The sequence below is a fragment of the Glycine max genome, chromosome 15 (genome assembly GCF_000004515.6).
Source record: "Glycine max cultivar Williams 82 chromosome 15, Glycine_max_v4.0, whole genome shotgun sequence".
Classification (NCBI taxonomy): Eukaryota; Viridiplantae; Streptophyta; class Magnoliopsida; order Fabales; family Fabaceae; genus Glycine; species Glycine max.
Genome location: NC_038251.2, coordinates 2,212,066 through 2,238,318, shown reverse-complemented (window position 1 = coordinate 2,238,318; position 26,253 = coordinate 2,212,066). Strand labels below are relative to the sequence as shown.

Below are 26,253 nucleotides of genomic sequence, written 5' to 3'. Positions count from 1 at the left end.
GCATGAGGTAGGTAGGCGAGGGAGTGGAGGAGCATGGCGATGGACTCGATCTTGTTAAGGGAAGTCATATTTTTTATATTAGTTAATAAAATAAAATAATTAAATTTTTTAAATAAATTAAATAATGAATAATGATTAATTTATTTTGTTGACATATCAAGTGATTAGGCTTGATGATGTGATATTCTATCCGCCATATCATCACTTAATAGAATGGGACTAACAATAGATACTATATTGAAATATAAAAAAATGTCAGATTCATAAATGAGTAAAAGTAAATTTAGGTAATAACTTGAAAACGATCTATTTTTCAAATATGAAAAACATATTTAAGCTAATATCAAATTGATAACAATATAAATATATTTCCCCATTTAAAAAATATATTTTGTATTATGATAAACTATATAGGCTTATTTTGACAATCTTAAAAGATATATATTCAACTTCTTTTATTTGATTTAGAAAAATCATAATAAAAAGTTAAAACAGGATTAAACGAATTTTCCATTTCTATTTTTTTAGACATTCTAAAAAGAATTAGCAAGCAAATTATTTGTTTAAAAAATAGGTTATGAACTTCAAATCCACAATTTTGGTGTAAAGATAATAATAGAATTTAAGTCCCTTTATTTCTTCTTCATCACCTAAATCACTAAACCATTTCACTCACTTGAGTTATGTTGTAAACACTATATTATATACATTACTATGAGTTAATTTTATTTTGAAATGTTTATTTAATATTAAATATCATTTGTAAACAATAAATTTCTCCAATCAATATAATAATAAAAAATTTAATGGATAAATCTTATTATTTAATATATTTTTTATACAATCACTTTTTGCCTTTCATATTTTTTTACACATTACTACTTGAATGATTTGTTTGGTTAGAAGGAAAGAAAATAAGAATGAAAATAAAAAATTGAAATTTGAATGAAAAAAAAGAAAAAGAAAAAGAAAATTTAAACTTTTATTTTAAAGAGTCAACTTTTTTTTTTCTTATCAAATAAAAAAATATTTCGTTATTTGTGTTTTCTTTCTCCTCATTTATTCTTTTATCAGAATAGGATAAGTTGGTGGAGTATAAAAAACGAATTAACCAATCGCATCTAAATCACAAAACATTATTAATTGGGATTGAATTGAATGAGTTGGAATTAGTAATATTTTACCTCGAAACTGTAGCAAGGAAAAGCAGAGCAGCGAGATTCCTGAAGCAAAGTCAATTGGAATCAAGATATTTAACTATTTATGGGAAAAAAAATTCCGATCGAAACGAAAGTGATGAGTTTAGCATAGTTAAGAACGCCGTACAAGGGTGAAAACGGCTATGAAAACCGTCTTTCCATTTTTAGCAACCCTTCTGTTCTCTTCTCTGGTACTTCCGTCCAACCAATTCAGTTTACAAAAAATACTGTGTCTCTTTCTTTTCTTGTAACCATTACCAACACAACAGTTCCGTGTTTTTTAAAATTAATTATTTTCGAAATTTAAACTCTCACTGCGTTGTTCACTTCAGAGCTGAGCTGCACCTGTTTTGTTGAATTCTATGGACACAGATTCCGTCATGCTCGAGGATTTTAAGGTCGGTGGTTGGTCATTGATTCGCTAGCTATCCCAACAAATCTATTTCTAGGGTTCATGTTCATATGTTCATGTATTACCAATCCCCAATTTCTTTCTCAAATTTTTTGTCTACCTACTGTATTTTTTTAACATTTCACATATAGTACTCCCCTCACTGTTTGCCAATCGTTGATGAGCTTCACAAATTCTCTGTCCCTTGTATCTTACGCCGTTTCCCTGTGCTTCCTTTCGAGCTCTGGTCCTCAACATTCAGGTTTTGGGAACCCTAATTTCCTTGTTAGTTTTTTTTTTTTTTTAATGGTTTGTTGTTTTTAAGGTATATGTTTGAAATGTCCTTTCTCCTCTATATCTAGTTCAGCTGTGCCTTTGCATGGCTTTGAGTTATGGGAACTACAGCCTTTAGGTTGTTATTCATGGATTTGAATCCTCTCTAGTTTCAAAGACAAGATTTGAAGTGTGGCGGTGGTGGATTTTTCAAGTGGTTAAGACTGTTGAAAATGACTTAGAAAGATGCATAAGATGCGTGTTAGATTAATATTTAATATGTATCTAGATTGTAAAGGACTTTAAATTAACAAAACGGCAGTGCTCGGTGAAATTAGTAAATACTATATATGCATAATTATATTAGATTTCTATTTTGTTTTCCTGGAAAACTTCCCCATGTAGGCAAGAGCAAGTTTAAAGTGAAGACTGTTTTTACCTATGCAGCATGTTTTTTTTTTTTGCCTGAGGAGTTGAAATTATTATTTTTCTTCTTTTAATTTTTTTTTATTGCTGAGTTGTGATAGAATATCCTGGCTTGAGCATGTGTTTGTGCTGTGATTAAATGTCAGCAATTTACAAGGATTTGCTCGTGATAGTGTAGGTTTGCTAATTATTGATTTTGGAAATTTTGTTTGTGGGTTTTTTTTGCTGATGCTAATTTGCTTAATGATAAAGGTAGCGAATTTGAGTACACAAACTTCCAGAATTGAACAATGGTGGTGAATATGGAAGCAATGTCTCTTGCAAATTTTTACACAGAGGAACTCTAACATTCGTTAAATTTCAATCAATTTCGATCTCCAACATAAGTATGGAATACCCTTTTTCCCCAAAGGAGAGTGTAATTGGGGATTGGCAATCTTCTGGAGCTCAGTTGGAGGGATCAGCATCATTAGATGGCAGAATGAGCAATTCAATACCAGAGGATATGCCCAATAGCTTCTCTGAGCTCATGAACTTTGATACCTATGCTGGTTTGTGCAACAGCCCATCCATAACTGATCAGATTTTGGCTAATGACCTTCCATCATTTGCCTCATTATCATATCCGTTGCCCGATGGGTTCAATCTAGTCCAACAGTACAGTGGGCAATACTGTATGTCAGGAGTTGGCAGAAATAACAATGACATGGAAAGCTCCCCCATTTATGGGGAGAAAGTTGTGTGTCAGCAAATGGACACCCTACTTGGTTGCTTAAATGATACAAATGAAGCAAATAACTTGAATTCTAAGCTAAAAATGAATAGCTCTTCTCAACATCTCAATAACTTTGATACAGGCAATTATATGATGTCTAGGTCACCTGGTTTGTCACTTGATGAGAGAATGCTGAGGGCTTTGTCCTTCTTTAAGGAATCAGCTGGTGGGGGAATATTGGCACAAGTTTGGGTACCCATAAAGCATGGTGATCAGTTCATCTTAAGCACGAGTGACCAACCTTATTTGCTAGATCAAATGCTCGCAGGGTATCGTGAAGTGTCCAGGACATTTACATTTTCTACAGAAGGAAAATCTGGTTGTTTCTTAGGACTTCCTGGTCGTGTGTTTACGTCCAAAGTTCCTGAGTGGACTTCAAATGTTGGTTATTACAGTATGAGTGAGTACTTAAGGTTTGAGCATGCAATTAATCACAAGGTTCGTGGATCAATTGCAATTCCCATATTTGATCTGCACTCTGAATTTCCATGCTGTGCTGTACTGGAACTTGTCACTACAAAGGAAAAGCCAGATTTTGACAGAGAATTGGAAATTGTTCGTCATGCACTCCAGGTATCTTTTTCTTTTTCCAGTGTTACTTCCCTTTCTGCACCTTTTGCCTCTCTCACTGCATCTCATGTTGAGTCTGATGGTAGTTGGTGGCCTTCACCATAAAGTTCAGAATTTTCCTTACGTTCAATTTATTGCTCTTCTTTTACAAATACATATGGAAGTAGGTTGCCTTGGTTTAAGAAGGGTTGAGGGAATTTAGGCAAAGATTTAGAGCATAACATGGCACAAAACAAATATATTTGGAAATTTGTTTGATAGATATGTCTTACATTATTTGTGACTTATTATTCTATCATCAACATTCAGGACTTGGATGCCTTAATTAAAAATTATCATGAAGAATTTTCTACTTTGGCTGATAAAGTATCTTATGTGTTCATTGGTCAATACTTGGTAAATTTGACATTCTCAATCCATGGTCAAGGACCACTTAGGCAGGCAGAGGAATTTCTATGGATGTATTTTTGTGTAATCATGTTTCCTATTGTAACGTGGGTTAGGGCTTAACTCATTCCTACAAAACGACTTGTAAGGTGAGAATTGCTTCCCACTTACATATTGTATCTCGGCACTATCTGATAGGGCCTTAGGAGGTGATGTGGGCTTAGGCGATCAGAGAGTTAAGCCCAAGGTGTGGAAAGTTTATGAGAGGAAAAAAAAAAGAAGGCAGCAAGGGAGTGATGAGGTGGTAGAGAGAGAGAAGGAAAATTGAGAGGTGAATGGGGATGTTTGTTATAGGGTCGTTAGAGGGGAGAGAGGGTATCATCATTGTTGTGAGTGAACCATTTTGGTGAGGTCGGAGAATTCTCTATTCTCTGAATACTGAGTGCAACTCTGGGTGTAGTAGGTGTTGCCCTACTGCATTGTTTCCTTTCTATTATAAATAATCATTCACTACTATATTGTTCTATTCTTCTCTGTTTTCCGTTGTTATATTGTGTGTGGTGCCTGTGGGTTGTATCACTATCTCTAGCTAATATGGGACTTCAACATGCCTCCTTTTATCCATAGCTACCGCCACAATGTGGGACTTCGACACACCCCTCTTTTGCCTACAATTACCTAGGGGCAACCACAATTAAGATGGTTTTCCAACACTTCCCCCTCACACTCAAGGCTACCCTTGTCTAGAGCATGATACACACAAGGGTCCCACCAATGGATCTAGGTTAGGCTTTAATACCATGTAACAACGTGGGTTAGGGCTTAACTCTCCTACAAAACTGGCTTGTTCCCCTCTTTTATATTCTATCTTGGAACTATGTCTAGTTAATGTGGGACTTCAACACTCCCCCTTTTGCCCACGGATACCCGCTACAACATGGGACTTCAACACCTATGTCCGCGTTAGGGATTATTGCCATAAACAACAAGAAAAACATTATCCTACTAGCCAAGAGCCCAAGACACCATTGAGCTCAGTTAAAGACTAAATTCTCAAGGATATTATTCATCATGAGATCCCTCATAACAATTTATTCTAATTTGCTTCTAGTTGTTTTCTTTGAATATGTCCAAACCACCTTAACTAATAAAATAAAATTGAGAAAAAAAGTAAAAAATAAAATTCATTGATACTATATTATTCTAGACTTCTAGTCTATATTTGTCCTGTAAAGTGCAATTGCATCCTATATTCACTAGATCACATACTTGAGTATTTGAGTTATTTCAAATTGCATCTTGTATTCTTTTGGACTGTGAAACCTTTTCAACTTTGCCAAGATCTTTTGAAGACCATCATGCATCTCAGTCAATTCAGTTATGGGTGCACTCTTCAATTACTTATTTACGAAGAAAAGTAACCCTTATTTTTCTATGCATGAACTCTTCAATTTCTTACAAAATGAAAATGTAAAGTTTATTTTTATATTTTATGAATTTTCACATTATATTACAGTTGAAGGTAGTAATGATAAATGTATTTATTTTGGCTTTCTGCAGCTTGTAAATTTAAGGACTGTCAAGACTCTCAGATGTCTTCCCCAGGTATTTGCATAAACTTTTATTTATGTTGCCTATTGATATTCCCCCACCTGGCCTACCTTAATTGAGAAGAAAAAAGCAAGCAGAGCTAAACTATCTTCAAATATTAATTTGGGGGTCAGGGGGTTGAGATGTGGTCTTATCTGGTTTTTGCACTTCTTACAATATTATTTCTTCTTCTGCAGAGTCTTTCAAACAACAAAAAAGCTACTTTGACCGAGATAGTTGATGTGTTACGATCTGTCTGTCATGCACATAGATTACCACTGGCACTGACATGGATTCCCTGTGGTTACACTGAGTGCTCAAGAGGTGAAGCTTCAAGAATACGAATTAAAGGGGGTCATTCAACTTCTAGTGAAAAAAGCGTACTGTGTCTTGAAGAATCTGCTTGCTACATAACTGATAGAGCAATGGCAGGATTTATCCGTGCATGCATGGAACATCATCTTGAGGAAGGGAAAGGTATAGCTGGGAAAGCTCTTCAATCAAATCATCCTTTCTTCTATCCTGATGTGAAAACATATGATATTAGTGAATATCCACTTGTCCATCATGCACGCAAGTATAATTTGAATGCTGCAGTTGCAATTAGGCTAAGGAGTACTTATACTAATGATGATGATTACATATTGGAATTCTTTCTGCCTGTCAATATGAGAGGGAGTTCAGAGCAGCAACTTTTATTAGACAACCTCTCGGGTACGATGCAGAGAATTTGTAGTAGTTTGAGGACAGTTTCAGAAACCGAATTATCAGGAATAGAAAGCTCACCAGTGGGGCTTGGAAAGAAAAATGCCCCCAGTTTTTTTCCTTTGTCAAGTAGAAACTCTGACATACCATTAATAAATGGTGACTGTGATTCTGTCCAGAAGATGTCATTGAAGGCAACAACTAACCTAAAGGACAACGAAATTGAGCCTTCTCCTAACCAGGTACACATATGCTATTCTTTGACCCTAGTAAATGAATTTTATTATCTTGCAAACTTTGTAATAGCATGTTCTTGTTAATGTCTAAGTTTGTGAATAATTTTTCTCCTGAAATGAATGACTAGCTGATGTATATAATTTTCACCAAAAAAAAAAGATAATGTATATGATAAGCATCTTAAGGTTCTTAACATTCATACATTTCTGGCAATCCCTAACCAAGAAGACTTTCCTAACCAGTAACCACACAATAAGAATTGATATTCTTAACAAGGAACTGCATTGTTGAGCATTGGATTATGAGAGTTCCTTATCTTCTTTTTTTTTTCATGGCCAATGAATGTAGTGCTGTGATGGTTTTTGTTTGAAAGAAAATGCAAAGGGATGTTACTCCAATGGTTTTCTGCTGGAATTGATGATTATGTATGTCTACAAAGATTGGCTGTTAATAATTTATTATTTTAGTGATAATGGTGGAATCAAATGTGAAATTGCTGCTCTATCTGAGGAAACTATTGCTACAAGTGATTGTGAGTCATGGAGTAGAACAGGCAAACAAAAATACTGAATGTCCATTACACTTTATTCATTTATGTTATAAAGGTGTCTGCTAATTGAGCAAAAAGTTGGCTTAGTTTATGCATTGACTTTGTAAGTTATTGGTGGTGTAACAGTTTTTAATATTTCATGAGACACATCTTTTTGTTGTGTAGGAAAGAAATGGATCAAAAAGACAGGTCCAGAAAAATAGAAGTACATCGGAGAAGAATGTTAGCTTGAGTGTTCTCCAACAATACTTTTCTGGTAGTCTGAAGGACGCTGCAAAAAAGATTGGTGGTTAGATTCCAACATTATTTATGCTAATTTCTGTGTATTCATTGACCTAGCCTATTTACTTTGGATTAAGATGTCTATTGTTAGTTTTTATCAGATTTGCACTTGTTTGGGTTATATTGGTTAATCTTAACTATCATTTGAGCTGTATACCTTCTGAAAGCTATTTTGAATTTCATTTTTCTTCTCTAGTTACTACTTAGTATGGAAAACAATGAATGCATTTCACCTAGTATTTTATGATGGAATTGTTTAAATGGTGCTGATTGCATGTTGCACCTATGAATTTTAAGCAGTGCTCAATTGTTAGTATTTATATTGAAAGATATAATAGAGGTGTTTACAAAGTGGTACTTGCAGTATCCTAGCTTCAAAGCAAAGTGCAATTCAATAACGTCCTCGTTAGTAACAATTTTACTTGATAAGATTTACTCCATCTGTTCTATCTTAAACAAAGAATGCAATTTCATTGTCCAAAAAATATGTTCAATATTTCTGAAAGGAAATTCTTGTTAATTGAAAAAAGTTTATTCTTGACAAATGCTTCTTCTTTGATCAGTTTGCCCAACAACTCTGAAAAGGATATGCAGGCAACATGGAATTCCAAGGTGGCCATCCCGCAAGATTAATAAAGTCAATCGATCATTGAAGAAGATACAGACTGTGCTTGACTCTGTCCAGGGCATGGAAGGAGGGTTGAAGTTTGATCCTTCTATGGGGGCGTTTGTGGCAGGAGGGTCAATCATCCAGGAAATTGATGCACCTAAAAGTACTATAAAAGACCCCGTGCCTGTTACTCAAGATGCATTCTCAGTACCACCCGCACCTTGTAGTGAAGGTGAGAATTTTTCAATTAAGTTGGAGGGAAAATTGAAGAAAACCAATGTTTCTTCAGTTGATTACAGTGAAGATTCAAAATCTATGGCAATCAATGATGGGTCGTGCCAGATGGCAAGCCTTTGCACCAAGGTGCAGGATTGTCCTGAACAAGCTTGCTTGGGTTCTGTTCTTGCAAAAGAACATGATAAACGAATTCTGAACAAGGGTGGTTTGAGTGTAGAAAAATTTAAACACAATATTGTTGGCCAGAGTTCAAAATCTTTGATTGCTGATGAGATGGACATTGGTGTAGATGGGGATGATGGAGTTGTTGAACGTAACCACCCTACTTCCTCAAGCTTGACAGACTCATCTAATGGCTCTGGCTCAATGATGCATAGCAGTTCATCAGGCTCTCGGAGCTTTGAGAACCAGGATCAGTCCAAAGTCAAATCAACCATCATTGATTGTGGGTCGAAACTAATTGTCAAAGCTACCTATAGAGAAGACACCATTCGTTTCAAGTTTGATCCATCTGAAGGTTGTTTCAGACTATATGAAGAAGTTGCAGCAAGATTCAAACTACAAAATGGGTTATTTCAGCTCAAATATCTAGATGATGAAGAGGAATGGGTGATGTTGGTGAATGATGCTGATTTGCAAGAGTGTATAGAAATATTGGATGATATTGGCACACGTAGCGTCAGGTTTCTTGTTCGTGATATGCCTTCCGTTTTAAGCAGTTCTGGCAGTAGCAATAGCTACTTGGGAGGCAGCTCATAGCATATGGGATGTGGTGGACGACTTCAATGTGAAAATTCGAGTCTTGCTTTGACAAGTTGATGTTAATTTTTCACAATCTTCTAAAGGTTCTGCATCTGGAAGAGTTTGAATCTTATCCACAGCCACCTATGCCAAGTGCAAAGCTTCTTCATTTCTTTCTCAACTTTGTGCATTGCCAAATTATAATTTCTGAGTAGCTTTTTGGAAGATAGAAAGACGCGGTTCATATGGGAGTACTTGCATGTTATGTTAAATATATAGTTTTGTATATATTGAACACAGCGGCAGCATAGAAATTTATAGTAGTAGTAGTCAGTTCTGTGATGCTGTAATCGCACTTTGTAATTGTATAGATAGATATAGATAGATAGATTGATTTCCCACAAGATAATATAGCTAAAATATGATTATAAAGTTCTCGCCATGTGTGGATTTCTTTTAAGTCAACCTTTTATTGTAAAGGTTGATCTCTGCAACTTCCGAGTCACGTAGTTACAGCTTAAAACCATAGCTAATGCACCAAAGCTTCCCTTCAAAATATGATTATACAAAAACGATACTGTAGATTTGAGTGATTGTTTCCTTTTTCGATTTTCAAATAAAAAGATGAATATGGGTAGAGAAATTTCGTCGCAAAGGTGTGTAGTGCTGCAGACACGCAGTCAACACATATCATTGGTCTTACATTACAACACTCGCCAATAGTAACACGGTCTCTAAGGTTCGAGTTTGGAAATTTATTTTAAATGATTTTAATTTTGTAACAACAATTTTAATTAAAATTTAATTCATAGCTATATTTGTAGTAAATTTAATGTGTTATATAATAATAAAATTTTGGTATCTCAATTTTTTAGTTTAAAAGAAAATTTATAATAAATAATTTAATTTGAATTTCCAAAAATAAAGCAAAAATATATTTCTTGTTCCATTTTTTGAAAATCCAAAAGTCATGATTCAAAATTATGTGCTGATATTTCGAAAAGTCATAGGAAGAGAAAAAAAAGTAACCTTAAATAGCTTATGTATATTAAAATGGAATAAAATATAACATAATTAATTTCTTGTCAAAAGAATAATAAAACTTTAAAAATAAGATAGAAAGTAATGTAATTCATAACAAGTCTTTCTTAAAAGAAATGTAATTTACTTTTTTTTTAGACTTAAATATAATTTTGAATGTCTAGTAGTAGTGTATTTGTGTGATTTTGATTTTTTAAAGTGTTGCAGTTGTGTAATTTTGGTTTTGTCACTCTTTTACTGAAAATTTAATAATTTGTGTTGATGTAACGCTAATGAATGACATAACAGATGGTATGGTGTAGTTAACATATTATATTGTCATGATAAGATACTTGGAGAACAAAAAATGTAGCAACATAATTTTAACTTTTCATTCTCTCTGATCTTCCTACAGCCAGACACATTAACTTTTCTATTTTCTCTCTAATTTTTTTTTATTTTCTACCTAAATCAATTCTAACCCCTAAAATTACGGTACAGAAGTAAAAACAACTATTTGTTACCTACCTTAAATTTTAATTTTGGTTTTTTTAAGCTAAATACAATTTTCCTCTCCTACTTTTTTTCAATTTACACTGCTTTTTAATTTAATTCCCAATATACATTACTTGAGACTTTCTCTCTCCTATTTTATTTTTTTAATTTAAAATATTATAAAATATAAATATTATATTATATAATTTTTTTTAATTGGTTTTAAAACTACTTATTTATTAAATTAAATTTTATAATTTTATTTTTTTAAAGAAAAAATATACAGATAAAGAAAAATAAAAAAAATTAGATAAAATTAGAGTACAATTTTTTAGTTACTTTGTATGTATTTTTGTAGTTAAATTTATGTGCTGTTGATATTTTTTGTTATGTTCGTCAATTAAAAAATTAAAAAAATTAGTTAGTATTATTAAAATAAACTAAAAAGCACAGTAAAAAAATAATTGATACATCTATATAGACATAAAATTTCAAAGAGTATTAAAAATATGTTTAAATAAAAATATATTGAAAATGTCTTTAAAAACATTTATTTAACAATTATTTTTGACTTAAGTGAAAAAAATTGATATTTTTATTATTTATGACTTGCAGATATGAAAAGAAAAGATTAAAATATGTAAAAGATATGTTAAATATCAACTATTTTTTATAATAAAAATATATTGAAAATATCTTTAAAGATATTTACTTAAGGAGAAAGAGTACCATAAATGATTGTCTCGTTTCAACTCATTCTTACTTATGGCAAAAAAAAAATGTAAAGTTTGCCGGCATATAAGAAATAATTATCCTAACATATCTCCATATTAAGCCAAGTGTAATTGTTTAAGTATTTTATTAATAATGCAATATAATGTTCTTTTATAAATAAGTTGTTAAACAAAAAGTCTTCTCATTTTTAATTAAATCTAATGACATAAAAAAAGTAATTATATTTAATAATATAATTATATTAAAAATAATTATATTAGAAAATTAAGATTTTAAATAAAAATATTTACCTAAAAAACATGTTAAGTAAATTAAATAATAAAACAAAAATAATTATATTTAATAATATCATTTTCTTAAAAAAATTAAAAAAACAAAATTATAAAATTTAATATAATAAATAAGTAATTTTAAAACCAATTAAAAAAATTATATAATATAATATTTATATTTTATAATATTTTAAATAAAAAAACAAAAAGGAAAGAGAAAGTAAATTACAAAAATAGTGTAGAGTGGGAGAAAGCAGGAGAGAGAAGAAGGTGTATTTACGGATAAAAAATGAAATTTTAATTGATTATGAAAAAATTGTTATTAGAAGATTTATAATGTATAATTATTTATTGGTGAATTTAGGGAACAAAATAAAAAAGAATGTTTGATTGGAATTTGGAAGAGATCGAGAGGCAGTTTGCACTTTACACACCTCAAGGCATTGGGCCCACTTTAGAATATAGAAAATTAGAAGACGAAGATGCTGCCAAAACCCGCCCCCGTCTTGTAATTGTAAAGCCACCACAATCGCTACCCTTGGCTGCAAGCTTAAGCCTAAGCCTGAGACATACCATAGAGAAAGTGATTCAATTAATATATTATATGGTGTTTCTCTTCAATTCCCATGGAGCCTAAGACACAACCTCAAGGTTCGTTCACATTATTTTCATTCCTTATTCAATTTGTTATGCCATACAATAGATTATGACCTTCACCGCTATTTTTTTTCGTTAGGCCTTGCTTTCGTTGCTGTTAAATGCATCGAAACCCTAAAATCCTAGCATTCCATTATTTCCATATAATTAACAATCAATTTCTCCTGCTCGTTCCGTTGATCTATATCTGATTGTCATCAACATCGTCCATGTATTATATATTTGTTTTTTTTCTCTCCCCTTTTTTATTTATGAATTGATGCATGTATAGTAGAATCTGAATATTCTGAATATTTGTTGGCCTCATAGTGGAATCATGCTTGAATTATATTCTAATTTAGTTAATTTTGATTTTTTTTAATTGTGTGAAACAGCCTAACTGCACCTGTGCACACACTTTCAATGAAGTTCTTCTATTCTGTGTGAAATTGTGAATTGTAGTCTCTTATTTTATTTTTTTACTTGATATTGATAAATCATCATTCATGGCCTTTCAAGCCTCACCGTTTGAAGTATATGACACTAGAATATGTATAAATTAATCTTTAATATCTGAAATTTTACTAATATTTTAGTTGTGCTGTGTTGCAGCGAATAGTCCTCCACCAAAACCTTGGGAACAAGCGGGTTCCTCTTCTGGTCCAGCACCTTTCAAACCTCCGTCAGCTGGCAACACAAGTGATGTAGTTGAGGCTTCAGGGACTGCAAAACCTGGGGAAATTGTTTCTAGTTCTGATAGGAGTGCAGCTGTCAACAGGAATACTCTTGGGAGGCCTGTTCCCTCCAGGCCATGGGAGCAGAATTATGGAAACAGCACCTATGGAGGTGATTTCTTCGTTTTTTTTTTTTTTGAAGAATGTCTTGTTTGCCTATTTTAATGAATCTTGTGATTTTTATTATCATATGTAGGATATGGTTCTACAATGAATTATAATTCTGGGTATGGATCTGGAATGTATGGATCTTCTTATGGTGGACTAGGAGGTGGAATGTATGGATCTTCATATGGTGGGGGGATGTATGGTAACAGTATGTACAGGGGAGGATATGGTGGCCTGCATGGGTCATCCGGGATGTACGGAGGTGGAATGTATAACAGTGCCTTAGGGGGTCCAATTGGTGGTTATGGCATGGGTGGTGGTCCTTATGGAGATCAAGATCCGAACGATCCGTTCGGTGCCCCTCCTTCTCCTCCTGGATTTTGGATTTCCGTCCTACGTGTGGTGAGTCATGATACTGTGGCGAATTTAGTTTTTCTTCCATAGGATGATTGATGAACATGAACAATGGACTTGTTTCTCCTGTTTTGGTTTACTAGATTAAATTGTTTGTCAAGTCATATGTAATCTTCTTTACCATTGGCAACTTCATATTTGTGATGGTTTGTTGGTTCTAGATCAAAGCAGTTCATTTTGTCATTGCATGTTTTTGTGCAAAAAGAATATCAATCTCATGTTTCAATCATGGTATTAGTTAGGAGTGCTTATGAGCCATGTGAGACAATACACTATGATATCAGGGGTAATGCTAGTATGTGTTTAATTCAGTTTATATGCTTATTTTTAACAACTTTCTGAGAGAGCTTCTAAAAATAAGCTATTCCAAACATTCTGCCAATTTTTGTAGTTGGAAACTTCTTGTATTTAAAGTTCCTGGTTATTAAAGCAGCATAGGAATGTTATATTTAGGTACAATTTGTGTACTCTATTTACTTTTATATTTTATTTTGGGTTCTTTTAATATGATTTTGTGTTATATGTTATTCAAATCTTTTCTATGCATTTGTTGAACTTATTTTCCTCTATGGGCAGATGCAAGGTGTGGTTAACTTTTTTGGTCGAATATCAATACTCATAGACCAGAACACACAGGCTTTCCATTTGTTCATGACTGCACTTCTCCAGGTTTTGTATTCTTCATTTTTGTCTTGTTGCTAATTGTATACCCATCTTCTGTAGCTGTTGGAAGATTGAAATTCAAGTGAAAAATGGAATCATATATGTTCTGTTTATATGTTTTGGATTGATGTGAAATTGTTGCTTTTGGCAGGATCACTTATACAATATTTGACTGGATTTTTTTACATCATTTTTTTCGTATTGGAAAGTAACTAAACAATCTGGTCTAAGCAAATTACAGAATTATAGCCTATTCCGGCAAAACCAAAGCAAGTTCCTCCAGAATGCACTCTACCTTGTGTGATATTTATATTAATATAGCACTTATCCTGTTAGGTATTCTATTTTCTTTATTTTCTCTGCACAATGCACAGTGCCAAATTTGGGAACCCATTCTGTAATATAATAATCACTTGCATTTTATCATCGTATGAACGCAGTTTAATTTAGATGATTACTTGATCTCTATTGCAGCTGTTTGACCGCTCTGGAATGTTGTATGGAGAGCTAGCTAGATTTGTGTTGCGGTTGCTTGGGATTAGAACGAAGTCCAAGAAGGTTTACCCGCCAGGTCCAAATGGACAGCCGCTGCTTGGACCTGGACCACACAATCCTTCCGGAAATGTAAACTACATTGAGGCACCAAAGGCTGCTCCAAGTGGTTCTTGGGACAACGTTTGGGGAAATGACGCCAATCAATGATACGGTATGTTATTCTGCTAAAAGAGTTCGTCCAAATACATTGAAAAGAAGAAACAGCTGCATTCATTATGAAGATACTGAAACTGCAGAAGTCATGTATATCCTGGGATTAAAATTGAGTTTGCTATTTTCTCTTTGCTTGCGTTGGCTCTTGATTTTACTAGAAAGGGGATCTTAAATAGGATACCATCCCTGCATTATACCTTGTAAGCGTTTTGTTTGAATCCTTACATGTATTATCTTATCCCTAGCGTAATATTGCATACCTGCATTAAGATTTTCGGGCGACCTTTAATTACGTTTCTTTTCGTGTGCTCGTAATGTGAATATTCCTCAAGTTTGCTTTACGCATGGTTCTGCCAAACATCGGTGTGATTATATGAAGTCGGCGTTAAGTTTTAGGTTTAATTGCAGTTTAATTCCAATATTATAGATAATGAGTAATTTTGATTCTTTAATAATTTTTTGTTGGATTTAATCCATTATTTTATTTTTGTTGCAATTGAATTCTTTCATGAAAATTGGTCCTGTCTAATTCAATCCCAAAATTTATTGACCATAGCATGCTAACCCATATTAGGCATTTGTTTCTTGCACTCTCAGGATTGCATCTTGTACCTTGAATTGTATTTTGGAAAGTTCATTCTGAAATGCAATGAAAAATGTAAGATGCAATAACTCCCATTTTGATACCTCTATCCTCCAAGAGCAAGAAGTCACTTTGAGCCTACATTAATATCTTTGTTTGTATTTATAAGATTTAATATCCTAATTTATCATGTTTAAAGAAAGTGATTAATTTGTCTTAAATTTTTAAAATTATTATTGTCATTAATATTTTTCTTTCTCTTCCAAATGTTTGTTGATACAATTTATCTCCTTTTAATTAGAAGTAGCAAGGGACATTGTGGATTGTGTTTTATAATAAGAAATAAATATTATCTTTAATTTGAGTCTAATAAATAAAAATAATGATAGAATATTTAATCAAATAATGATAGAATATTTAATCAACTTTTTAATGCATATCTTTTATTTGACTGAAACTTATTAGATATCATAAAAAAATGAGTTTGAGTTTATGCATATTTTTTAATTAGTTAAAATTTATTATAAATTAAAAAAAATGTGTATTTACGTCTAATAGAAAAATGTATTTACATGTACTTGAATTTTCAATAAGATTTGATTAATAAGTATCTTTTGTCTGTTGATTGTGAAAAAAAAAGTATCTTGTCTGCCGTATTATGTATAAGAAAATTTTATTTAAAATAAAAAAAATTAAAATATGAGGGGAAGATATTTAATATAAATGTTAAAAAAAGTAAGGGAAATAAGTGCCATTAATTTAAATAAATAAATTAAAATATAAATTGCTCGTATTTTAGAGGAGATAGTAACTTGAAAATATTAGTAATTATTAGTAAGACATTTTAGGCAACAAGAAATTTTAATATTAAAAATTTAAAGAGTGGGAGAAGTTATTGCTACCATGCTTTATTATATTTCAACAAATTTTAGTTGGTCGAGCTAAGATAAGTTTTATATTTAACAAATTACAAATTTGAGTCTGAACACATTTCTTTAGGATCAGGTAACTACTAACTATAAATACATCTTTGAGCACAAGTGTCAGATTAAAAGTAAATTAAAAACACATTTTACAAAAAATAAATTTACAAGAATATATATTTTATCAAACTCCTTCCTATCAAGTTAATGTGTTATCGCCATCATTTTAATATTGTTATCTATCGATAGAAACTAAAACATAAAAAAAAATCATAATTAAAGGATTAAAATCAAAAAAAATTCTTTAAACAACAAAATTAAAAAGTTCCCTATTTTATAGGGACCAAAGGTCATCTAAGCCATGTTAAATTATACTAATTCAATGTTCAATTCTTTTATGAAATAAATAAAATCTACAAAATTTCATATAATTTATAAAGCAATTGATACTTTGTTATATTACTGTATTTTGACATACAAAAGAAATATTAATAACGCATATTCTATTGTTAATTAAAATTTATTAAAAGATATTTTTTTGGGTCTATTTTTTATTTAATGATTTTTTAATTTTTTTTTTAATAAATTTTAGTTAATAATAAAATATATGTTAGTGTAATAAAAAAAATACTGCAGCAATGAATGTATGAAAAACAAAGCAGCAGCAGTAAAATAACAAAATTGTCCGATTCAAGTTGTGCATCTCGCTCTCTCTCACGCACCCACGTGTATAAATTATTACTGATTAACAAAAATATAATGAATGCATGAAATAACAAAGCAGCAGTAATGAAGCGATTATTGATTAGTACAAAAAAAAAAAAAAAAAAGAGAATTTTGGGGAGCACTCATCAACCATGGTGATGTTGTTTGCACACACAGATTCAGTAGTCACTCACTAGTTCTCGGAGAAAACCAAGTGTCAGTAATAACTAACAAGCAAAACAGAAAAGAATACGGATTCGATTCGGAGAGATCAACCATGAAGAACGACCACAACAACAACAACAACAACAGCGCCGAGCATAGCAAAGACACTACCGTTGGAATCCTAGATTCCCGATTCAACCAGACCCTCAGAAATGTTCAAGGGTATCTATCCTCCTCTCTTCTCTCAACTTAGTTGCTTTTAATTTTTCCTCACAATTTTCTGAAAAATTCGTGATCTCAAGAATTTCAATGCCTGATTCGCTGATCTTCACTTCCTAATGTTTTCATCCGTCGGATTTAGAAAACCCATTTAAAAAAATTTGAATTTTTTTGGCATTAAGATCACGAATTTTCGAAGGGTGAAATTCTAAGAAATGGTTGGAAATGGTTTATGTGTGTCTGATTGAATCCAATGCTGATGTGACTGTATTCCGTTCAGTCAAATTGGGAACCTTCTTTTCGTAGTGTTATGGATTATTGTTGCTTTGAAAATGCATTTCATGGAAGCACATGCCTTATACAATTTATGGGAATTTATAGTTTTATATTTTTCCTTTGTGAAGGTTACTCAAGGGTCGTAACATTCCTGGTAAAATATTATTGAGCCAGAGGGTTGAATCTCCCGATTACACAAGCTTATCCTCACCGACTTATATAAGGAGCTCCTCATACAGTGAAACTGGCACAAGTGACCAGACATCTGAGACGGTAGAGGTGATTTTATTATTCATGTTTCATAGTTGTATATTATAATCGCACGTATATCTATAAGATTGATGATGGGTAGCACTTCATCAAGTGAAACCTCTATTCTTAACACAGGAGGAAGTTCACAGTACAAGTAAACCATTTGGTATTCCCAATGACAATAAGTTAAAAATATCAGCATCCAATGTAGAGAGCTCATCCGAAGAAGTCCGGAAATCTTCCATGGGTGCAAGAGCTACAGATTCTGCAAGAGTTATGAAGTTCACTAAGGTGCTTTCAGAGACAATGGTTAAATTAGGTATTTTAACTTCTGTATTTCTATTTTTGATTCTATATCACTTATTGTCTTATTCCTCATTGCTCTTTTATGGCCACTTCAGTTATTGAAGTGCATATTTAGCTCTGAGCTGTGTGCCCAGATAAACACACTCATGACATAGTTGCCCTTGTCTGTAGAATTTTTCAATGGTAAGGTTCAAAATAGTTTGCCAGACAAACTGAGCATTGCTATTATACACAACTTGATGCTTACTTTCATCCTGTTTTCAAATTGATACTGATACCTTTATGCCTTGATTGATGGCCCAAAATGTTGTTCATTTGAAGCATCTAATTTTTCTTTTTTATAAAAAAGTAATTTTATTGAGAAAGAGGAGAGATACAAAGAAAAATAAAATAAAATAAGAGCATGATGCATGCAGGACAGCATGCCAATATCTCTGAATATCTGCCAAAGACATCCCCTTGAAGAGACATTTGGCATGACTCCACAATGGAGCTAGATGAACTACTCTGTAGCACATGAAATCCATAGGTAGAACTTGGCCAATGATTCCAGCATTTCTTTTCGACCATATACACCAAATTATCACAAACTTAGAACACCTCTAAAGCCTATTAGCATCTCTATTGGTGTCAAAGTCTTTTCTAAAATTGATGCACTAGAAAGAGTGAAGATCCTTAGGACAGATCCATCCACGACACTAAACAGAGTATTCCGTAGATGGGACACAGCTGGGCAGTGCAAAAACAAATGCGAAGCATTTTCTGAACTCAATCTACACATAACACAAAAATCTGGAGATAAAGCAGCTAGTGGTCTTCTAATTTGGAGCATGTCATTGGTATTAGTCTAGTTAAGAACAGCAAATAAAAGATTTACCTTAGAGGGACCAATGGATTTTCAAATTGGATTATCCAATAGAAAAGATTTTCTAATAGGGGATGAAGTGAGAAATTGGATATAAGATTTGGAAGAAAACAATCCTCAAGAATCAAGACATCAACTCCTCCAGTCTTGGTTAGGAGTGAATGAGTGATATTGACAAAGTTCAATAAAACCCAAAGGTTTTGTAGTTAAGAGATTTCCTTGTCATTCATATTTCTAAAAAAATTGTAAATTCCAAGACACATTAGTTTCAGATGAAGAAAACAACTGGGGTATAGGAGCATTCTGCAAGTTACAAACTAGAAAGAAGAGATCTAAAAGAGTTATAACCTTGAGAGATGAATTTCCAAGGTCTAGCATGAAAAACTTTAACAGTAGAATTGGCATCCCACCCATTTGGGTGCAAACCGTACTTGCTTTTATTAACTTTATGCCACAGAGTAGAAGCCTCAAGGGAAAACTGCCACAACCATTTAACCACCAAAGCAGTATTGCGCATCAACAGTATCCAATTAGTTTTCCATTAGTGAATTGATGATACACACCTTATATTTCTTCCTTATCTATCCTGTAGAGAAATTGCGTGAATTTTCTTGGAGTGGTGTTCCAGATTATATGCGTCCTACAGTGTGGAGACTTCTCTTGGTAAGCTCTGTGATCTTCAGTCATTTCTCTTACTCAAGCACGTACTTTCATGACAGTTATCAGTCATAAGAAGCATTAAACTATCAACTTTGGAGTTCTGATTACAATTTATTAGGATACGAGTATTCTTGTTTTATTTTGGCCATATCTGAATTTTTTTGGAAAATATTTGAGGGTGGGCTGCAGAAATATTCTTTCATAGGGATCTTGATGCTGCTTATATAAATTTTAAACAAGACCACACAGGAGATATTTTATAAGAAAAATGAGTATTTACCCTATAGATAATCTTTTTTTAAAGTAATAAGTAGGTTAATCACATGTTTTCTATGGATACTTTCTTTTCTTATTAAAAATTTGATGAAATGTCAACAGGGATATGCACCACCTAATTCAGATAGAAGGGAGGGAGTTTTGAAAAGGAAGCGCCTTGAGTATCTTGACTGTGTTTCTCAGTATTATGATATTCCTGATACAGAACGCTCGGATGATGAGATCAATATGCTTCGCCAGGTATTCTCAAACTATAACATATTTCTAACTGGATTGATGGGGAAAATAAGGTTCTTTATTTTTACTACTTGCATTTTTATGATTTGTTAGATTGCTGTTGATTGTCCAAGAACTGTACCTGAAGTTTCATTCTTTCAACAACAGCAAGTTCAGAAATCATTGGAGCGTATTCTGTACACATGGTTAGATATTACTGACATCTTGTTTTTTTGGGACTGATTTTATATTGAGCTAGTGTTCTTTGTTGTGAATATTTTCCTGAGGTGAAATAAGGCTTTTTAGCTTGACTAAGAAAGTTAAACCATATTTAGGTAGCATTTGATTTGGCTTTTTTTGAGCTTAAAAGCTACTTTAAAGTTAAAGTTAAAAGTAAGAGCTTTAAATTTAAAGTTAAAATTTGTTTTGTAATTCTATAAAAAAAAATTAAGTTAATTTCTTGGATTGTGTGATCTTGGATCTGGGGATTTGAAATAAAGTATGAAAAGGAGAAGTAGAAGTCAAAAAGCTCCTAAAACTAGCTTGTTTAAAAGAGAAGCCCAAAATAAGTTGGGCCAAAAACTACCTTGGAATGGGGATTTGTACTTGCCTTTTGGATTCTGTACTCGATCTTGTCTACAATAGTTAGCTGATGAAATTCTTGCATAGGTTAGCATATGCCATGTATCATGTTTTGTTATCCTTTGTAGTTAAGCAAGCTCCAATAAACTGGTGGTAGTGGTATACATGATGGATTAACTTCATTCGTTTTTAGACAGATCGTAGATTTGTTTCCACTTCTCTTACTAAATGATAATCTTGATGGGGACTGTGAGGAGATTCTCTTCTAGAAATGGTTTCAACATTGGTAACCAGAAAGATGGTGTAAATTACCTTACGATGCATATTTATTGCACTTTCAGAAGATGCTGATAATAGTTGCTATGATATTGTATACTTCTGTTTCTTCTTAACAGTAGTTTAGAGCAATAGCTTGAGAAAAGAAATAGGAAAAAAATTATGGAACCAGAGTGAACCTTTGTGATCTAGCTTTCCCATTTTAAGTGCATCGATCAGCTATGAATTGGATTGGTTGTAGTCTTTACCCGTGATAATTACTCTGGAACTCTTTTCTTCTGCATTATCCTTCTTGTTTAACTAATTTTTGCTCCCTAATTGTATGTTATTGTTAATAGTTATTTTACTTATATGGTTTCCTGATTTCTGCTAGGGCCATTCGGCATCCTGCAAGTGGATATGTTCAGGGGATAAATGATCTTGTTACGCCATTTTTAGTTGTTTTCCTATCAGAATACTTGGAAGGGGGCATAGATAATTGGTCAATGTCTGATTTATCTTCAGATGAAATCTCTAATATAGAGGCCGACTGCTATTGGTGCTTGTCAAAGTTGCTTGATGGTATGCAAGACCATTATACGTTTGCCCAACCAGGAATTCAAAGGCTTGTTTTTAAGTTGAAGGAATTGGTCAGGAGGATTGATGGTAACTTTTTTCTCTTACCGAACCTCAGTTTTAGGAAAATATAACTACATTTGGCTAAATTATTCTCTCACTCTATATTAATGCTCTCTCTTATTTCACATTGTGGAGATACCGAGAGATTAGGATAAAATTGCAAAAGAAAAATAAAAAAATTAATGACTTCTTGGTTTTCTGAAGTGACAAATGAAATGAAACAAAATATCTTACAAAAAAAAACTGATATTTTGAAATGTAGGGATATATTATTATTTGTATATCTCGAAATTGAATCTGATACTGAAATATTGAGTTCCGCCAGATCCTGCTTCAAACCATATGGAGGAGCAAGGATTGGAATTTCTTCAATTTGCTTTCCGCTGGTTCAACTGTCTTCTAATCCGCGAGGTTTGCTCTGAATTTTTTCTCTCAAAAGTGCAGTAGTCTTCGCCAGAGCTGCATGTATAATTTGTAAATCGACTGCATATCAAGCCAGAAGGACTTGTTAATTTAGTTAGAGGGAATTATGGAGTACAAAAAATTTGGCCCAATTTTATGCTTTTGTTAACTCTGATTTCTGCTTTATGTAATCAGATACCCTTCCATCTTGTCACACGTCTTTGGGACACATATCTAGCTGAAGGAGATGCCTTACCAGATTTCCTTGTGTATATATCTGCCAGTTTTCTTCTAACGGTGAGCCAGCTTACTTTGGTCTTTTCACCAATATAAGTTATTTGAATCAAATTTCATCCTGTAGCTAATATACCGATATGTAGTATTTGTTGGTCCATTGGTCAATGCTTGTATTCAGTATTCCCCCCTATGGTACATTTCAGTAGATAATGGTAATTATGGTTTGCAACTTTTTTGCCAGTACACACTTCTGCACCACTTTGTCAATGCTTCTATTTCCCCCTAGGATGAATATTCTCTAATCTTTACAATTGTTTTTATCAGTGGTCTGACAAGCTCCAGAAGCTTGATTTCCAAGAGATGGTAATGTTCCTTCAGCACCTTCCAACTAAGAACTGGACTCAACAGGAGCTCGAGATGGTACTTTCTCGTGCATTTATGTGGCACAGTATGTTCAACAACTCTCCGAGTCATTTAGCTAACTGAGCAAGCAAGCAATTGCGATTTTCTGTATTTAGTCATTCTATTTTCTTGGTTTTTCCTCACTTCCCATCCAACTTTTTTCCCCTCTAGTGTGAGATGAACTAATTTTTTTAACCAATTTTTACATGTATTTTGCCTTGTAATATGTTTGTAAAGGAGAGGTAAAAATAAACAGAAGAGAGAGAGAGAGAGAGTTTTTTGTATTAATTTTTTTTTATATACATATTTTTGTAAAGCCAGCAAGCGATAATAGTTACTTTCTTTCCATTTCTTGGTTGAATTCGTAGGTTTCAAATTCAATAATATTAATGACTTGGAGCATTGGAATGATTTCATATCAAGTTAGAAAAGGGAACCCACCCAGATATCCGATCCGATCTGAATACATTAATCATAAAATGGGGAAGTGCTTTTTTTGTAAGCTTTGATGGAAGAAAAAAAAAAGAAACAAGAGTAATTGAGGAGAATTAAAATTACTAGTGGTTTACACGTTTCAATTATTTGGACATATTTTCGTTAATTGAAACAGATTTCCGTGAGTCTTGATTATGATTTTACTTGGTTAACTGGAACACTTGATTAAGTCTTTTGCTCAAACAAGTTGTGAGTATACTTTGGGGTTTTACTAAGAATCCAAAGGCCCTAATTACTTATCTATTAATAGGAGATATATAAATTTTACTGTAAAAATTCTCGCTGAAGTTGGTGCTGCAGCAAGTAGGTTTGTGGCAATGTGATGCGAGATGAGCAATGTATGCAACGCAGTAAGTATTTTCAGTACAACATCATGGTTCATATGCTAAGAGTAACAATGTTTAGTAATATGAGAAGAAGCCAACAAAACTAGTATACTTTTCTAACATACTGAAATCAATATCAGAATCAGATATACGGTAGCACCACCCACAAACAATCTAAACAAGACTGTTGCTTGCCGCTGTAAATTTCCAGGATTGCTGCAACAACCGCCATCGTGAACCGCTCGTTGATAGAAAATTTCATACGAAATCGACATGTCTGGTTCTGGCCTGAAGAGTGAAAACATACAAGTATTATTTATATTTATAGAAGAAAACAAAGATATCCAGAGTGTATGTAAACATAAGCTTCTTACATGAGGGGAATCCACATAGTGAAGACAGTCTTGTTTGAGAGTTTCCACGAGGTCATGTTTGTAGATATCTGAACGATATGGTGAAAGTGAACTTATCGGGGGAAGAAGAAGAAGAAGGCCAATCATGGATGCGTATATCTGCATAGCCTTGTCCGCCATCCCAATCATTTCACTGCACAGTGAATCACTTCTATGCTCTCTTTGGACAATATCCTTGTAGCTGGAACGAAGGCCCCATACTGTGACTTGTCTTCTGTTGAAATTTGAGGATATATTCATTCAATTACTCTCTTTCAGTTGGGGATTGGAATGATAAGGAGATGCTTCTCATTGAGGATAAAGTGGACAGACACTGCAGAAGGGTGGGGGAAAGGGGCATTCTTTATCTTTGAACTATCTGAAGATAGAGTGGTCTTTCAGATTTTGATGGAGGGTGGAAAGAGAGCTATAATATAGTATCAGATAAAAAATAAAAAAGTTTATTTGGTAAAGGTGCTGAGCACCGTGTGCTTTATTTTAGAGTTCTCTGTTTTTGAGAGCCAAGTCTAAGAATAAATGAAATTTTATGCCAAAAATTATCTAAATGCAAATCTCTAGTGATTGGATGTAATAATCAATGCACAAATCTATTTCTAAATTATAATGCAATCAGGACAACAATTTTTTGGCTATTATAGTCAAATTATGTTCCATTCAATTTGAACACAACTCGAACAATGCATATTGATAGTTTGATTAAACAAAAATCAACCTTTAAACATATTTTTGTAAACAAATTTTCAAACATCAAGCCTGTTTTTTTTGCTGAATAACTAAAAAATGTTCTTAAAGTAACCAGGAACATGGTATGGGTACAGTATGAAGTTATTATGGTGTGTGGTTTGTCACCTTTTACATTATTATCACAAGTCTTTCTTTAAAGTGAACCTAGTAAGCCGTACACAAGATGGTGAATTCAGTACATAGGATACAAGGTTGTTGATAGAACCCAGTAGCCATTTGTGCAACAGTAAAGATATATGGGAATTGGCATTCATGCAATTGCTATAATCACCACTACATTCATTGATATTTTATAGTAGATTTAGGAGTATTTTCAGGTAACTTTCAATTACAATAAATCATCAATTTGTATAATAAAATCCTTCCAAAATAAGATATAAATCATTGAATAAGATGCACATCTATACAATTTAAAAAATTACTTGGATGCGTAAGAAGCAGTACTACTCTTCGAACACGCACCCTTAATTTTTCACGTAATAAAGAATATATAATTAATGAGAAAGAAATGGTTTGTTTGACGACAAGGTACGTCGATAAAACGACGTCGTGGAACAAGTGGAAGTGGCCGGTTAGCCTGCTGTTGGGAACACAGTAGGAGTTTGACTCCTTAGTGAGGCGCCAGAGGACGGCCATTAAAAACTAAAATATTAAATTTCTTAACCTTTTATATAATGTCTAAGAGAAACATTGGAGATAAGAAGTTGAATACATTTTTCACATAAAAAAAACTAACATGACCTGTGCAAAAGTGAAATAGCCACCAAAATCTATAATAAAACTCGATAAATTTCACTAATACTATTTTGTGAAGTTTCCATGGATATATTTCTTTTTAACTTTTTACACGCACTAGCCGTTAATTGTTTGAAATATCATACCTAGACACCCTTATTATTTGATAGTGTTTGACAATATATCTATTTGGTCATGTACATATTTTACAGACGGTTATTTAATAACAAATCACTATATAATAAATTATTAATTTTTATAATAATTATATTAAAAATCATACTAAAAATAATTTTTAACTAATTAATAAAATAAAAACTTATACACTTCAAGAAAAAAACATGCATTTGTTCACTAATGTAAATTGAATTTAGTTCAAGTTAGTTTCTCATGACATAATAAATTGGTTCAAATTTTTATTGAAAGAGATGCTTATATTTTTAATGTTAGATTGTATTTTGAGCAAAATTACATTTCTTGGTTTAAGTGTTGTTTTATGAAAATAGATTTTATTTTTAAAATTTTAAGGTTTAGAAAACATGTCTCGAGAAAAAAAATATTTTTAGTGTTGGATTAAGTTTTAGCATTAATTTTTTTTTAATATTACCTAATGTTTTAGTTTTCAATGAAATATTAAAACTTTTTTTTTCAAAATTACTCCAAATAAATTATACAATTTTTCAAGCACAGTCATTAATCACTTAATAATTATAAATAATGCATTTATATTTTAAAAAATATTGTAGTAAACTTTGTTTTTAATTCTTTAAGAAAAACTTTACATGGTTTATAAGGAGGAAGTAAGTATTAAAAAAAAGT

General features: G+C 32.5%; 3 protein-coding genes and 1 long non-coding RNA gene across 10 annotated transcripts; 3 read left to right on the top strand and 1 right to left on the bottom strand.

The window, feature by feature from the left end:
* The first annotated feature begins 1,175 nt into the window (after nt 1-1,175).
* Nucleotides 1,176-9,415, top strand: LOC100804426 (protein NLP8). 5 transcript variants are annotated; one of them, XM_014768023.3, is made up of 7 exons: nt 1,176-1,390; nt 1,532-1,597; nt 2,542-3,637; nt 5,582-5,626; nt 5,809-6,558; nt 7,269-7,392; nt 7,949-9,415. In XM_014768023.3, exons 3-7 carry the CDS (start codon nt 2,678-2,680, stop codon nt 8,989-8,991), a joined length of 2,922 nt encoding a protein of 973 aa, XP_014623509.1. In that variant the 5' UTR covers nt 1,176-1,390; nt 1,532-1,597; nt 2,542-2,677; the 3' UTR covers nt 8,992-9,415. The 5 variants fall into 5 exon arrangements, with proteins under 5 accessions (XP_014623509.1, XP_006597208.1, XP_003546980.1 ...); XM_006597145.4 differs by having other exon boundaries at nt 1,532-1,852; XM_003546932.5 differs by lacking the exon at nt 1,532-1,597.
* Nucleotides 9,416-11,899: 2,484 nt separating this feature from the next.
* Nucleotides 11,900-15,047, top strand: LOC100788885 (peroxisomal membrane protein 13). 2 transcript variants are annotated; one of them, XM_003546748.5, is made up of 5 exons: nt 11,900-12,146; nt 12,744-12,977; nt 13,062-13,375; nt 13,964-14,056; nt 14,525-15,047. In XM_003546748.5, the coding sequence occupies exons 1-5, from the start codon at nt 12,122-12,124 to the stop codon at nt 14,750-14,752; spliced, it is 894 nt and encodes a 297-aa protein (XP_003546796.1). In that variant the 5' UTR covers nt 11,900-12,121; the 3' UTR covers nt 14,753-15,047. The 2 variants fall into 2 exon arrangements, with proteins under 2 accessions (XP_003546796.1, XP_040865743.1); XM_041009809.1 differs by lacking the exon at nt 14,525-15,047 and adding an exon at nt 14,202-14,524 and having other exon boundaries at nt 11,956-12,146.
* A 1,971-nt stretch (nt 15,048-17,018) lies between these two features.
* On the top strand, nt 17,019-23,063 carry LOC100785695 (GTPase-activating protein GYP1). 2 transcript variants are annotated; one of them, XM_014768259.3, is made up of 10 exons: nt 17,019-17,356; nt 17,758-17,902; nt 18,017-18,200; nt 19,645-19,715; nt 20,091-20,228; nt 20,319-20,410; nt 21,436-21,707; nt 22,006-22,091; nt 22,278-22,379; nt 22,644-23,063. In XM_014768259.3, the coding sequence occupies exons 1-10, from the start codon at nt 17,247-17,249 to the stop codon at nt 22,803-22,805; spliced, it is 1,362 nt and encodes a 453-aa protein (XP_014623745.1). In that variant the 5' UTR covers nt 17,019-17,246; the 3' UTR covers nt 22,806-23,063. The 2 variants fall into 2 exon arrangements, with proteins under 2 accessions (XP_014623745.1, XP_014623744.1); XM_014768258.3 differs by having other exon boundaries at nt 17,758-17,908.
* A 510-nt stretch (nt 23,064-23,573) lies between these two features.
* On the bottom strand, nt 23,574-25,080 carry LOC102665067 (uncharacterized). The gene is made up of 2 exons (XR_418240.4): nt 23,917-25,080; nt 23,574-23,830 (listed from the first exon to the last, which is right to left on the bottom strand). It is a non-coding gene; the product is annotated as an uncharacterized lncRNA (long non-coding RNA).
* Nucleotides 25,081-26,253: the final 1,173 nt, after the last annotated feature.